Source organism: Triturus cristatus, chromosome 5_1 (genome assembly GCF_964204655.1).
Source record: "Triturus cristatus chromosome 5_1, aTriCri1.1, whole genome shotgun sequence".
Lineage (NCBI taxonomy): Eukaryota > Metazoa > Chordata > Amphibia > Caudata > Salamandridae > Triturus > Triturus cristatus.
Window position 1 is genome coordinate 716,992,459 of NC_140587.1, and position 13,541 is coordinate 717,005,999.

At 42.1% G+C, this 13,541-nt stretch overlaps 1 protein-coding gene across 1 annotated transcript in view; it reads right to left on the reverse strand.

Annotated features, from left to right (window-relative positions):
- Positions 1-13,541, reverse strand: part of LOC146831407 (transthyretin-like) — a 37,803-nt gene that overhangs the window by 13,170 nt on the left and 11,092 nt on the right. Inside the window, exon 3 of the mRNA XM_085605708.1 lies at positions 4,239-4,374. Within this exon, the coding sequence (XP_085461834.1) occupies positions 4,239-4,374 (136 nt within the window). The remainder of the gene's footprint in view (positions 1-4,238; positions 4,375-13,541) is intronic.

Below are 13,541 nucleotides of genomic sequence, written 5' to 3' on the forward strand. Positions count from 1 at the left end.
AGACAATGGAGTTCCATCAGGATGAGGACAATCCAATCAAACTTATACTGAATGAGACATTCTGCAAAGTGTAGGATGCCCTTGAGGGGTGTCAGTGTGGAGTCTGGGAGGCCAGGGAACAGACTACTACAATGATCCCGATGCAAGGGTATAAGAGGTTGAACAACAGTTCTAAATTCGTATCTGTGAGAAACAGTTTCATTTTCTTTAAAAGAGTAAACTGTTACAAGGCCGTCTTTGTGTTCTTTTGGCAGTGTGTTTCTTATGGGTGAAGTCAGTGTCTAGAAAGAATCAAAGTAACTTAACTTTCAGTGAAAGTTGGGATTTGAAGCCATCAAGGTTCATGTCACTGAGACTCGGTTTGTACTGTTCCTTGCTTGTTGTTCTTGGCAAATACCAGGTATTCTGCCTTGATTAGGAGAGGTTCAGGTAGGCACTGGACATCCAGATCTGGATGATGTGCAGGTCGTGTTTGAGACACTGGCTGTCTGAAGCAGGTGCAACTTTTATCAAGTAGAGTTGTGTATATCATCGGCATATTGGTGAATATTGATTTTGTCATCTGTGAGTAGAGCATCAACCGTTGATGTAATGTGTTGTTGCTGTTTTGTTTGTTTGAACAAGCATAACCTGTGTATTGGTAAAGACATGTTCACCCAAGGGTATATTGGCACAAACAGATGTTTATTTCTACCCAACTCACTGGTACTCATTTTATAGACCTTGGAAGGATTAATGGCTGAGTGGACCCGCCGGAATTAGAACCTGTGACTATGAGGTAGAACACAGGCCCCTGCAGTGGACACATCAGAGCCGGGATTAGAACCTGTGACCATGATGTCGACTAGTGGCCCCTACAGGGGACAAATTAGTCCACTAAACCACCAGACTAGGCTAGCAGGGATGTGGTTTTGAAGCTCATTAGGAAAGATTTGAGGCCCAGATTGACTATTCCTAACTCCAGCAAGATGCTGTGATAATTTTCCAACATAACAAGGAATCACCTGTCACAAAGGTTTGGGATGGCATGTCCATGGACCACCCTTAAGGGGATTGGTGGATTGACACCAACAAGTAAGAGAGTTAAATACAACCCAAGAGAGAGCCAGCTTGCCCCCCAAAGTGCCTGAGAGGAAGTATAAAGGTGTAGACATCTAGAGCATCATATTGGTCAAGATCGATAAGTAGATTTTGAACCATGTGATCTTGAATGCCAATGAAAAGAGTGTTGCCTTAAAGATCTTAAAACAGTGGTATCTCTTGAGCTAGGATGTCTGATTGGATCATAGAGATGGAAGTGGCAAGAGTATCTGGGACCCCAGCACAAGATACAGAGTCACTGTAGGCGCAGGCAAGATAGGTTGATGTGGAACAGACATGTAGGCACCACTGATAAAGAATGTTGAAGAACTAGAGAGTACTATCCGACTGCGATTATGTCCTGAAGTAGTCTGAATATGCTATTCACGTTATTCTCCTTTTTTCATCTTGCTGACCCATTCAACTGATAGGTAGAAGGACCTATAAGGTGATGATTTCCTCAATGTCAATTGCCTCCTCAACAATGATATGGTGTTTGACTGTGACCTGCCAGACTTCAACATCCCTACCTTCCTTAATGTCGGCCCTCGACAGTAAACACATCACCATTTATCCGACCTTGGATAGCATGGATCTCAATATAAAAGTGCTGTGTCCATGTTTTCACTTCTGTGATCCTTTCCTGGATACCCCTCATGAGGAATCCCTGGAAATTTCAGAAAAAACTGTGGTGGGTGAGCACCCTCTCCATGACCCTCAGAACTTCTGGTAGATCCTTCTTCATGCCCGTGGTAGTCCTTCACCGGTCTGTGTAACTTGATCTTCTCCCTGTCCTTCAAACCCAGGGCATTTCCTGATAACTTTGGCAATAGTATAGATGATATGAAATGAGAAGGCACACAATACATACAGCATCAGGGTCTGTTTGAGCTTTCTTTCTTCCCCAAGCTGGCCACTTCACAAAAAGGGAAGGCTCTTTGTAAAGACAAAAAAGTTTGCATTTGATAATCAGTAAAAATGTACTCTTTGTCTCTAAAGACGTTGCATGAAGATGTTTTTGAAAGGTAAGAAGGTAAGAAGAAAAAAATGTTTAAAAGGTCAGGCTCAATTATTCAGGATTCTGTTACCAGGAGCCAGAAAAAAGAATTGGCTCAACTGCTGCCTACAGGGCGCGATGGGACACTGGTCACTGGACACTGGTGGCAGCTTTTCCAGCCTTTCAGATTTCAATCTATTAGGCTACATTGTCCCTATTACTTTTCTCCCTTCCATTACACAAGGACTGTGAAAACGTTTTCTTGTTTTTATATTATTAGTAGTGGACACCTACCTGGGACTTTTGACAACAGAAAGCCTAAAGGAAGATGCTCTGGAGTCCAGTGGCGGCCGGCACAAGTTGGGCTGGGCGGGGGCAGTGAGGGGACGAGGCAGGGTAGGAGGAGGGATATCAACAGATTACGTAGTAGGTATAATTAAATAAATAAATAATACCTATTCAGTCGTCTGTTGACTCCCCCCCCCCCCAGCCCCCCGCCCTGCCCCACTGCCACACCACGCTTATCTGTGCTGGCCGCCGCTGCTCGAGTCGCAATATTGATAGAAGTTGCTGTTGCAACGCAGTATATTATTGACTCTTGAGTGGATTTTCACGTTTTTTTATAAAGCAAGATTGTTGTATAAAAAATGCCACCCGGCCTTGGTGCTACCTTAACCCATGCACATTGCACCCTATATTACTCACCTGAAATTGACCTAGAATTTCAAAACGTGTCTCTGATCACAACTCACAGGTCCTGGGTCACATCATCAGGCTACTCAGACAGGTACCCCTGCGGATTCACTTTACAACTGCAGTAGATCCCCCAGGTTGCAGGATTTTAATCCATCATAAATTAAGAAAGGGGGTGGAACTATAGGTGTGCCTGGAGAAAGAGCAGGGCAGTTTCAAAGTGGAACATTATTAGTCGGAAATCCCACAGAGTCATAATGTTGTACGTATTCACATTTTCCCACCAAAAATACATAAATAACTCTACTCCAAAAATGTTGTATGAATGTCCTCATTCCAATGGCAGTGGTGATCCTGAATTGTGTGCAAACGTGCTGTCACGATAATTGGGAATCCAAGTGGTTCATAAATACCACGCTGACCAGGGAGTCTCCCTTCAGAAATTTCATCAGGTCAAAATGTGTGTGGTGAAAAAGTGCAAGCTTGTTAGTTTCGCATCTCAGTGGGGCAGGGGGAGGCTAACGTGCAGTATTGCGTTATTCCGCATTTCAACCTGCAGGAAGATTGGGGAGCTATTGTTGCATTGGCGAATAACCCTGCCCCACAGTATCGAAGTTCCTTGGGTGATTTTACCTTCCAGAATTACCATGATTATTTAATGAGAGAGCCTAAGTGTTCATTTTGTCTGGCAAAGTGACCTAGGTAACCCTTGATATTCTGGGAACAAGCTGAAACGATTTTTCAAAATAAAATAGAATGGTTTCCATGCGGGAAAGAAAAGTCTGCAGACCGGGATGTGCACTTTTCACTTGAAATCAACTGTTCTGAAAAGCTGTTTTCAGACCAAGCATTAAACGGAAGAAGTGTATGAAGAAAGTGTATGCCTGGAAATCTATCGATTTCCAGGCACACCATTGATGAATTTTTGTATCTCTCCTGAAGCAGATACATCTAAAAAATATATAAATGTAAGCCAGTAGTAGACATAGTCTCATGGCAGGTCTGAGTGAGGAACCGAAAGCAGCTCTGGCTAAAAAGCTCAAACCAGCCCGCTATCTTCGTCTCCCCGATCTGTCTGTCTCTTTCTATCCATCCTCTCTCCTCTCCTCTCTTTCTTTAATCTGCCTCTCCTGTCGCATTCCCTCTATCTGCCCCTCTCTGTCTTTCTCTCTCTCTTTCCAAGCGTTGGTTTAAAACGGGCCTCCATTCTTCAGCCCGCCGGGGAAATGCCCGTGGAATAGACGTCCTGTCCAGCCTGGTCTGGACATACTCCTTTTTAAGAATCGAACCCAAAGCGTCCTAGAGGCTAGAAACACAATTCTAGAATGCTGAACATGTATGGTACGACTGGAAAGTCTGTGGTAAGAAATAATGACATGCTTACTTGGACACAGAAACAGCATAATGAGTTACATGGGTCAGTTTGTTTTGAAGTCTCAGCTTCCTGAAGACACAGTATACTACTTACTTGCACATTTTCGTAGAATGGGGTGATGCCCGCCTTCTTCCAATACGCCCAAGAGCAAAGTTTAACTTTGTAAAGTCCTTCTCCAAATTCTTCGTCTGTTACAAGATCCGCAACTTCACCTAATGCTGTTGTTTTCCTGTTTAATATATAAAATATAGACATATGTGTTTGTATACATAGTACTCCTGTAATATTTATCTGAATCCGAGTTATTACTGAACAAAATCAAAAAGTTGATAAATGATATGACGTATTACATTATTAGCATTATTATGTTGGGTATAATCCCGAATTACCATGTCCACAAGTAGGATGGTGGTTAATTTTGCAAAGCCTTGTTTCTTCCCATCCACATTACATTAATAGTATGAACACTAGGGGACGAATATCGGAAACACTTGCGCATTCACAAATCCTGTGAGCCATAAATTCACAGAGTTGCAATCACAAAAGTCTTATATGCAATACACTTAGGGGCTTATGTACAGGGTCGCTGCACCACCGGAGCGTCACTTTTTGTGATGCTCTGGTGGCACTGGGTCCGGCTCCATATTTACAAGGCAGTGGCTTAACGCGGCTTTGTAAATATCATTCCTTTTCACGTAGTTTCAGCATTAAAGTCAGTGTTCCCAGCAACACCTCTGGCTTTTGGAGACTGCCCCAAGATTTACAAGGAATTGGAAATCTGATGCAGCGCCAAAAACTAATGCCTGCCCAGGAGAGGCATCAGGGTGGCGCAAAAAGGAGAAATACTTTTATTCCTCCAGGTTTTTTCTCTTTCGATTTGTGCTGCATTCTGCAGTGCACACAGAAGGCGAAAAAACACCATTAATAATTGTTTTTTATAGGAAGGTGCCCCTTCCTGCACATCAACAATCATCCCTGCAATGCAGCCACCCTTGCACCATGGTGCGGTTTGTGCACCAACCAGCACAGGGGTGAGTACAGGAATGCGCCGTATTCTTGTGAATATGACGCAGCTCGGGCAAGCAAAATTGCTTGTGGCACCATTTGGAATGCAAGTAGGGGAGTGTTAAAGAGGGAAGCAATAGTGGGTGGGTTTAATTGAGATCACGAAACAACAGGAAACTGTTTGTCGCATTCGCACGGTGCAGCGGTGAGGAGGAGATGAGACGGTATAACGACTAGGAACAGCATTTAGTATTTGCAGGTACAAATGATTATGGTAGTTTTGGGGAAGTTTTAATGACATGGGGGACAGTTTGGTAGACACTGGGTAGCATTGAGTTCCACAGGAGGAGCTTTTGGTTGATGCTGTTCATTTAGTTTTTACATTCACAATGTTAAGTAAGGCAATGTTTGGGATTTAAGAGGCACAGGTTTATGTATAATTGTTTATACCAAACTTGTATGGATTATAGAGTGTAAGATGTTGTGAGATACAGCAGTTTTTGCTTTATGTCTAAAGTGGTAATATATTAATAGTGGTTTTAAATTTGAATTTATAGCTACCCCTGACGAATCGGGTCAAAGCGAATACAGCTTAAATAAATAAATAAATAATAAATAAATCCCTCCGGAAGGACTTACTGCCCTAAGTCAGGGTGCACTATACCCATGTGTGGGTATATCTGCAGTAGTGGATGTGTTCCTGTGCAATCTAAGCTCACCCATAGATATTACAAGTTTACGAGAACGCCATGATGAGTACATGGGCTGGACACTCATGATGACAAGTTCTCCAGCTACATGATGGCTTTGCTGTACGCCAAGGAGTTTGGTACCAATCACCTTGTCTTGATAAACCCACACAGATGCCAGTGCTGGATTTATTAATAAATGCACTCAGAGAGCACTCTGGAGGTACCCCCTGAAAACCTAAGTGGAAGTGACATCACACACCCTTTGACCCTAATGAAATCACTGGAAATTACATCATATGACCTTTGACCAGGAATGATGTACAGGAAGCGGTGTCACATGGCCTTAACTATGAAGACATCACAATAATTGACAAAGCTGAAGTTCTATGATAACTGCATGATTAATTTAAGATAACACAATCACGTCTATTTTTAATACAACCTATATAAGGTTGCTAACATGATCTTTGAAAGTGGTAGGACGTAATGCCCTAAATTGTAGCATGCAAATGAGCCAGACCTTTTCCTTGATGGCTCAGATGAGGGGTGAGTTCTCCCCACAAGAAAAGTTTATACAAAATGGGATTAAATGGTGCATTTAAAAGGACAATTTTCACTTAAATTTGCAAAAAAAGGTTGTAGGATCAGAAATGGTACTTGTGAGAAAGTGAAATATCAATTGCGTTGGGTGGTAGTACACCAGAATTAATAGTGTCATAACTTGTCAGGTCGAATCAAAGGTTTCGTTAATTTAAACCTGAGCTAAATCCCTTGTAGTTATGGCACAGAACAGACATGCTTAACTTAGAGAAAATATGCAAAGCATTTAAAAGTAATTAAACAGTTAAAATAACAAAAACACAACAGAGTAAAAATTCCACTCTAATTTATAAAAATAGGGAAACCTTTAATAAACAAAACGACACCAAAATCACAAACATTCATCAAGGACAATGAAAGTAGAGACGTTTGAAAAAGGTTTAAGTCAGAGTCTGAAAAGGGACTTCGCCCTTTTTCTGAAAAAAAAACTCTTCTCTGTCTGGGACAATCTTGAAAATCAATCCAATTCTGTGGAACTGCAAACAGAATACTTTCCGCAGTCAGTACTCGAAGATTTTGAGAAACCGTTTTGAAAAAAATCACCATATTTCTTTTGGTACCCACACAACCACAAGTGTACACTCCTAAGCCCTCACCCAACCAGGACCCCATGGGTGCACTTAGAGACTCCCAGGGTCAGTCAGAGGGCAACAGCAAAGTTCACTCCTGGTCCAGTTGCCCCAGGCCTGCTGGGATTCTTCACAAAAGAAATTTCATCAGCTTTTTTTGTTCTTGAAACCACCCAGGGGATCAGCCATTCTGATCCCTGGAGATCAGGATTTTTGCCCTTAGGTTTAAAGTGGACGGTGGTCCAACCTCCTCAGGTCCTTCTCACCGGTCACAGATACCAAGTATAACAGGTTCGGTCCACCCGGTATCCTTTTGCAAGTCCAGCAGGTCCAGCTTTGTAAGGTTTACAAGCCTGTAGGTTAGGGACACCCTAAGACACTCCTAGTCCTTCTTTGACCAATGAAATAATGGTTCAGAGGCCCTGACCTTCCAACTTTCGTAATAGTTCCTGTTTGCTTTACTTTCAAACTGGCCCAAAGGCACTGTATCAGGGCGAATTCAAGATGGTGAAGGTCTTCGTCCACACTAAACTTGGACTCTGAGGCTGGGGGTATGAGTTGGAAGTGTACTATAGTAATACTAGTGTCCTCCCACATCTAACAATAACATATAATTCGAAGCAGGAACTGTACCCATAACAAACCCAGACACATAAGTCTTGTAGGACAAAAGCAGGGTCCATCACCAACCAGACAGGGTTTGCATAAACATTACCCTGGCATCCTGTTTGCTCTCATTGAAGAGTGCAAAACTTTTCATGTGCTTTAGACAGTCCTGTCATGCAGGATTTGACACTGTGGTGTCAACAGAAGGGCACATACCCCAACATGCATAATCTACTGAGCTCAGAGGAGTCATATCTGCCCATTCAGGTCATCCTATTATGTGCTCTTGGGAGGAATGTCACACCTTATTCAGTCCACTTACAGGTTGGGAGAAGCTGGAGAGCTAATGCAAATTATCCTCCAGGAACGTCAGGCAGAGAAAAGGTGACTTTCGGTTAATATTTATTACAAAATCTGACTTCACCATTGAAATAGGCTTTGAATAACTATTACTATTAGTTGCTGAATTATTTGTTTAGCTGGTCCCATTTCCGAAATGCCTTATTAGGGCCTGATTCACAAAGGTAAACTTATACTTTTGTGTCATTTTACTCTTTTTGGATATTCACAAACAAACAAATTAATAGTAACTTTATGACTCAGGTGACTCCCCAGTCGGGACGAGAACTCTGCACATATGAAGATATGTCTGTCCTATCTTTTTATATGTGGAGTTCTCTGTCCCAATGGCAGAGTCTCCGCAGTCATAAAGTTATTATTAAATTGTTTGTTTATGAATACCTAAAAAAAGTAAACTTACGCAAAAGAGTTTACCTTTGTGAATTGGGCCCATAGTATTTTAATTTGTACTTTGATTTTCTACATAGAACAGATAGGCCTGCAATAGTGAAAACATATTTTAGGGCATTGTCACTCTAGGACATAGTAACATTAATTTTCTACAGATTTGACTTGTAAATACTATGCACCCTACTTGTGGGTTACAAGGCCTACACAGGGGTGACTTACTAATAATTAAAACAGAGGTTTTTACTCATGAAAAAGAGTTATTTTAACAGGTCTCACCACAGATTTTACTCTGCTGCAGGCAAGCTTCGGAGGTAGGCCTGAAACCAAGTTTTTAGTTACACTGGTGAGTTTCCACACCATATATTATGGCCTTATAGAAAAGTTAAATACACCAATCAGGGATTAGCCAATTTCTCCATGTTTTAGGGATCAAAGCACATACACTGGGCACTGGACAGCAGTGTCCCAGTGTGCAGAGTCTAAAAGCCAGCAACAAAATTCAGTAAACATTGGGGAGCACACAAAAAGGGGCATTTAATGACAGTACTCATTAAATAGTGATGTCCGATCATGGTGTGCCAAGCCTATGAAACCTGACGCCCCCTAGGAATTGACCCCATTGATCTCAAAATGTGCTTTAAATACCCTGTAAGTCAAAAATTACCTTCATTGTGCCAGGGCCATTTTTCATGGGTGCCCCTTCATGACAAAAATTGAAAACAATATGCCAGTGTCAGAATTTTGCAATTAATACCATATTAATATATTAAGAGTGACCCTTATGTAAAAATGACTTCTAGTATGTCAGGGCTTGTATTTTGTCATGGTTGCACCCTTATGCCATGGTTTTCCTCTTTTATCCCAAGAAGTACCTCCAGTGAGCTTGTGCCTGTATTTTGCAAGAATGTTCTCAAACATACCAGCATTCTTCCACACATGCACCATATGACAGCAATTACACCTGGTATGCGAGTACCAATATTTATCATGGGTGCCCACTGTGCCAAGACTTACTTCTAGACTGCCAATGTTCCAGTATTTAGTCAGAGCTGCCTTGCATGCCAATAATTGCCTCCGGTATGCCTTTGAGAGCATTATACCATAGGTGACTATGTAAGGCAGGAATTATTGTGCCGGGGGCCAACTGCAGACTTGCATGTGTAACATTATATTGTCACTCATTCTCACTCACTCATGCCCACTCATTAATTCTCAGTCTCTCTTGCACTCACTCTTACTCATTCACACTCACTGTCATTCTTGCACTGATTCACTCATACGTTCACTTACTTCCACTCACTCTTATTCACTCCCTCATTCTCAGTCACTCTTACACTCACATGCTCTGACTCACTCCTTCTTTCACACACACTTTACCTCACCTTCACTCTTACACTTTCACTCACTAACATGCACCCACATGTTCTCACTAATTCTCATTTATTGTCACCCACTCTGATTCACCCATTTTCACTCACTGTTGCTTACTTACTGTCACCCACGTACACTCCCTTGTACTCATTATTATTTATTCTCACTCAACCAATTTCTCTCTTGTAGTCACTGTTACTCTCACTCATTCTTGCTCACCCTTGCTCACTCACACTCACTTAGTCTCACTCATTCTTACTCACTACAAATAATAGACTTATTTTCACCTACATATACACACGCACACAAATGCCCACAAATACACAATCTCACATACAAATACACTCTCACCCGCAAGCACCGACCACAAGATACATTTTTTTTTTTTTTTTACTTACTGTCCTGCCACCTAAATACTCCATTTAGGGGTGTTTAAGGGGAGTGACTAGTAGTAGCCAATGCGCTACATAACTTTAGGGTGTCGACACCCTCTATATCACCATTTCTGTGGGAAGTGTGCATACAACTGACCCTAGAATGCTAATTCCATCCTAAACAAGATGGAGGAATCTGAAAAGTGGGGTCCACATTAGCTGGCCCCGCCCTAGGGGTTGTGGTGGCTGAATGTAGGCACACCTCCTAATCTTACTAATTTTCCCGTCTGTCTTGCCACTAAAAAGTGGGGTCAGGACAGGGGGTTGGCTGTCTCCACTCTCTGGAAAGGCCTGTGTCGCATAACAAAGGTGTCAGGGCCTTTGAAGCTTCCCACACTGGAATGCACTTCCTGCGTGGAGGAGGTGTGAACACGTCTGGCCGGAGCAGGCTTTGTTCCTGGCCATCGAGAGCAAAGGCTCTCACCCCAGGAGGTCAGAAACTTGTCAATGGTGGGTGGCTGGTTGGGACCGGTCAGTCAACATACTCAAGTTTTCAGGGGGCACCTATAAGGTGCTCTCTGGGTGCATTTATTAATAAGTCCAGCAATGGAATCAGTATTGGTTTATTAAGAAGAGGTGCTTGGTACCAAACACCATGGGGTACAGTGAAGCCATCACGTAGCTGGAGAACTCATAATCATGAGTGTCCAGCCTATGTACTCGTCATAGCTTCTGTGTGCACTTATAATATCTAAGGGTGAGCTTAGATATCAAAGAGACATATTCACTCCCTCAGATATGCCCACACATGGGTATAGTGCACCCTTCCTTAGGGCTGTAAAACCTGCCATAGGGGTGACTTACCTATACCACATGCAGTGCTTGGTAGGCATGGCAGGAAGGGATGGGTGCCATGTTGACTCTTCATTTTTCTCTGCACAAAGACACGCAGGCTGCAATGGAGGTTTGCATGAGTTTGGTCAGTGGTCTCTTCAGTTGGCACAATTCATGCTACAGCCCTTAGGGGCTCTCTTTAGGTTCAAGGCCCATGTGTACCAGGGGTACTCCTTACTAAGGACTTACAGGGATCCTAAAGGGGTGCCAATTGTGGAACAATCGTACCGTTTCAGTCACAAAGTTGCACCAGTCAAAAGGTGGTGGGTGACCATGTCAAAAGGGGCACTTTCCCACAATTTACTTCCAAAAATAATAAAGCAAGATGCAGTCAAAAGTAAAGTGAAGACTAATCTAGCTAGGCTGCTGTAAATGTATCATCATTCTTATTGTCTGCAAGGTTGGAAGCATAGAAACAGTCTGCGGCCTTTCTTTTACAAACCAAATTAATGGCCTCATTCCGCTCTGCACCAGAAGGTGGACCACCCAAGACTACTCTTAATGGCCAAACATCTAATCAACACCCAGAAGTAAACGTGCAAATGGCCTGGCCATCAACAGTGAGACAGATGCAGTGGTCCCCGGGTCCAGTTGTGATAGGAGCCCAGTGCATCCAAATTATGGCTAGATTTACAATTGATCAAATAAATGAGAGGTGGCGAAGCATTTTCCTTGCTTGCACCTGGCCCTATTGTTCCCATGCTATGTCACTGAGACATTCCAGAGGTTTCTTTCAATGAAAAGACCTAATGCACATGTCTCAGGGAATAAAACATGTGGAGACCATCAAGAACCTTTCCAACCTCTATTCCTTCTTTCCAAACACACAACAAAAACATTAGTTGCATGCCTTTTTTACAAAAGCAGTTCTAGCTCTTCGGGGAGTAGCTATCGACCTCTCTAAATCAATGGACTGGGGGTGGTGATAAGAGACAAACAGGGTAGATGGATTTGGGTAAAAGTTCGAGTCCAAGCAGGCCCCTTTGATCTGCTTAATTTGTATGGCCCGGTACAAGATGATGATAGCCCCTTGAAGGAAATATTTGCTCCTGCAATGAGGGAAGAAGGGCCCTCAATGTAGGGAAGCAATTTTAACTATATACAGGACCTCAAACTGGATACTTCTAACAGAAATGTAAAAAAGTTCAAACCTTAACTGCACAGGCTATTGATTCAATGAAATATAATTTAAATCTGGTCAATTTGTGGTGTTTGGATCATCCAAACTAGGCGCAGTTTACGTATTTTTCAAGTGGATATAGTACAGCTTCACGACTGAATTTCTTCTTAATCACAATTGTTTTGGAAGTGGGGCAGAACGATTATTTGGGCTAATGCATTCTCAGATCATTTAGTAGTGGGGATCACAATAGAGATGGAAGCTTCTAAAACTTAAAGCTCACAATGGCAGTTCGATAGGACACCTCTGGTAGATCAGATATGGCTAGGTGCAACACATAGGTTTATAAAGGAGATTTTTTAGGTTATTCAAGGTACTGCTTTGCCTTTTGCCATATGGGAATCATTCAAAGCAACATTTAGTGGTCGGATAAGTGCATATAATTCAGCTCAGAGTAGAGCTTGGAAAGCTCAAGTCAAGGACATACAATGTACTCTACATAATGTAAAGGATGCATTAGTAAGGGGAAGGATAGACTTAAAACCAGGACGTAAAGGAAAACTTGACCAGGCCAAGCAAAGACTGAGAGACATTTTTATCCATGAAGAGATTAATAATACAACAACGTTTTGGCAGAAACTATATGAAGAGAGCCAGTTGGTGGGCAGGCTGTTGACTTGGTCAACACATCTGAAACACATTGCATTGTGTACTGGGGAAATCAAAATTGCCAACTCAAATGAAGGGTAAAAATATGACCCTGATATAACACAGATAATCCTGCAGCATCATAAAAAATATTTTTCGGAATTCTAATTCTGTCTCCAGATCTAGTCTTGAGGAATTTTACAGGCAGATTTTGCTTCCGTGTTTGACCTAGACCAAGGTAGAGACTTTGCTGCAAAATATTTCATTTGGGGAGACCGCATAGGCATTACAAAAGATGCTTAATGTCAAGGCAACTGGCCGCAACTGAATCTCAACTGAGGTATAAAACAATTCAGAAAGAACTTATACCACATCTGGTACAAATGTTTAATGAATAAGGAGGTGAACTGGGCATTTCTTTGACATTTAAGGAGTCCGTGGTGATAAGCTTTTTAAAAAAAGATAAAGATACCGTTAACACAAATTTTTATTGCCTAATAAGCCTGCGTAATGCAGATTGCAAGCAATTAACAAAATCTGGGCATTACATATAGTTGTGGTGGGTCATGCGCTGATTCAGAATGAGCAGTATGGGTTTCTACCAAAGCAAACAATAGCAACAATTACACAGTATTTGGTTCAGGTTATAGACTACTTCTCCAGCGGTCAAGATAAAGCTGTAATTGTAATGAACAATGCTGAAAAGGCATTCAACCTTCGTCAATTGGGTCTGGATTTCCAGCTAGAATTGTGGCGATACTTAAAAT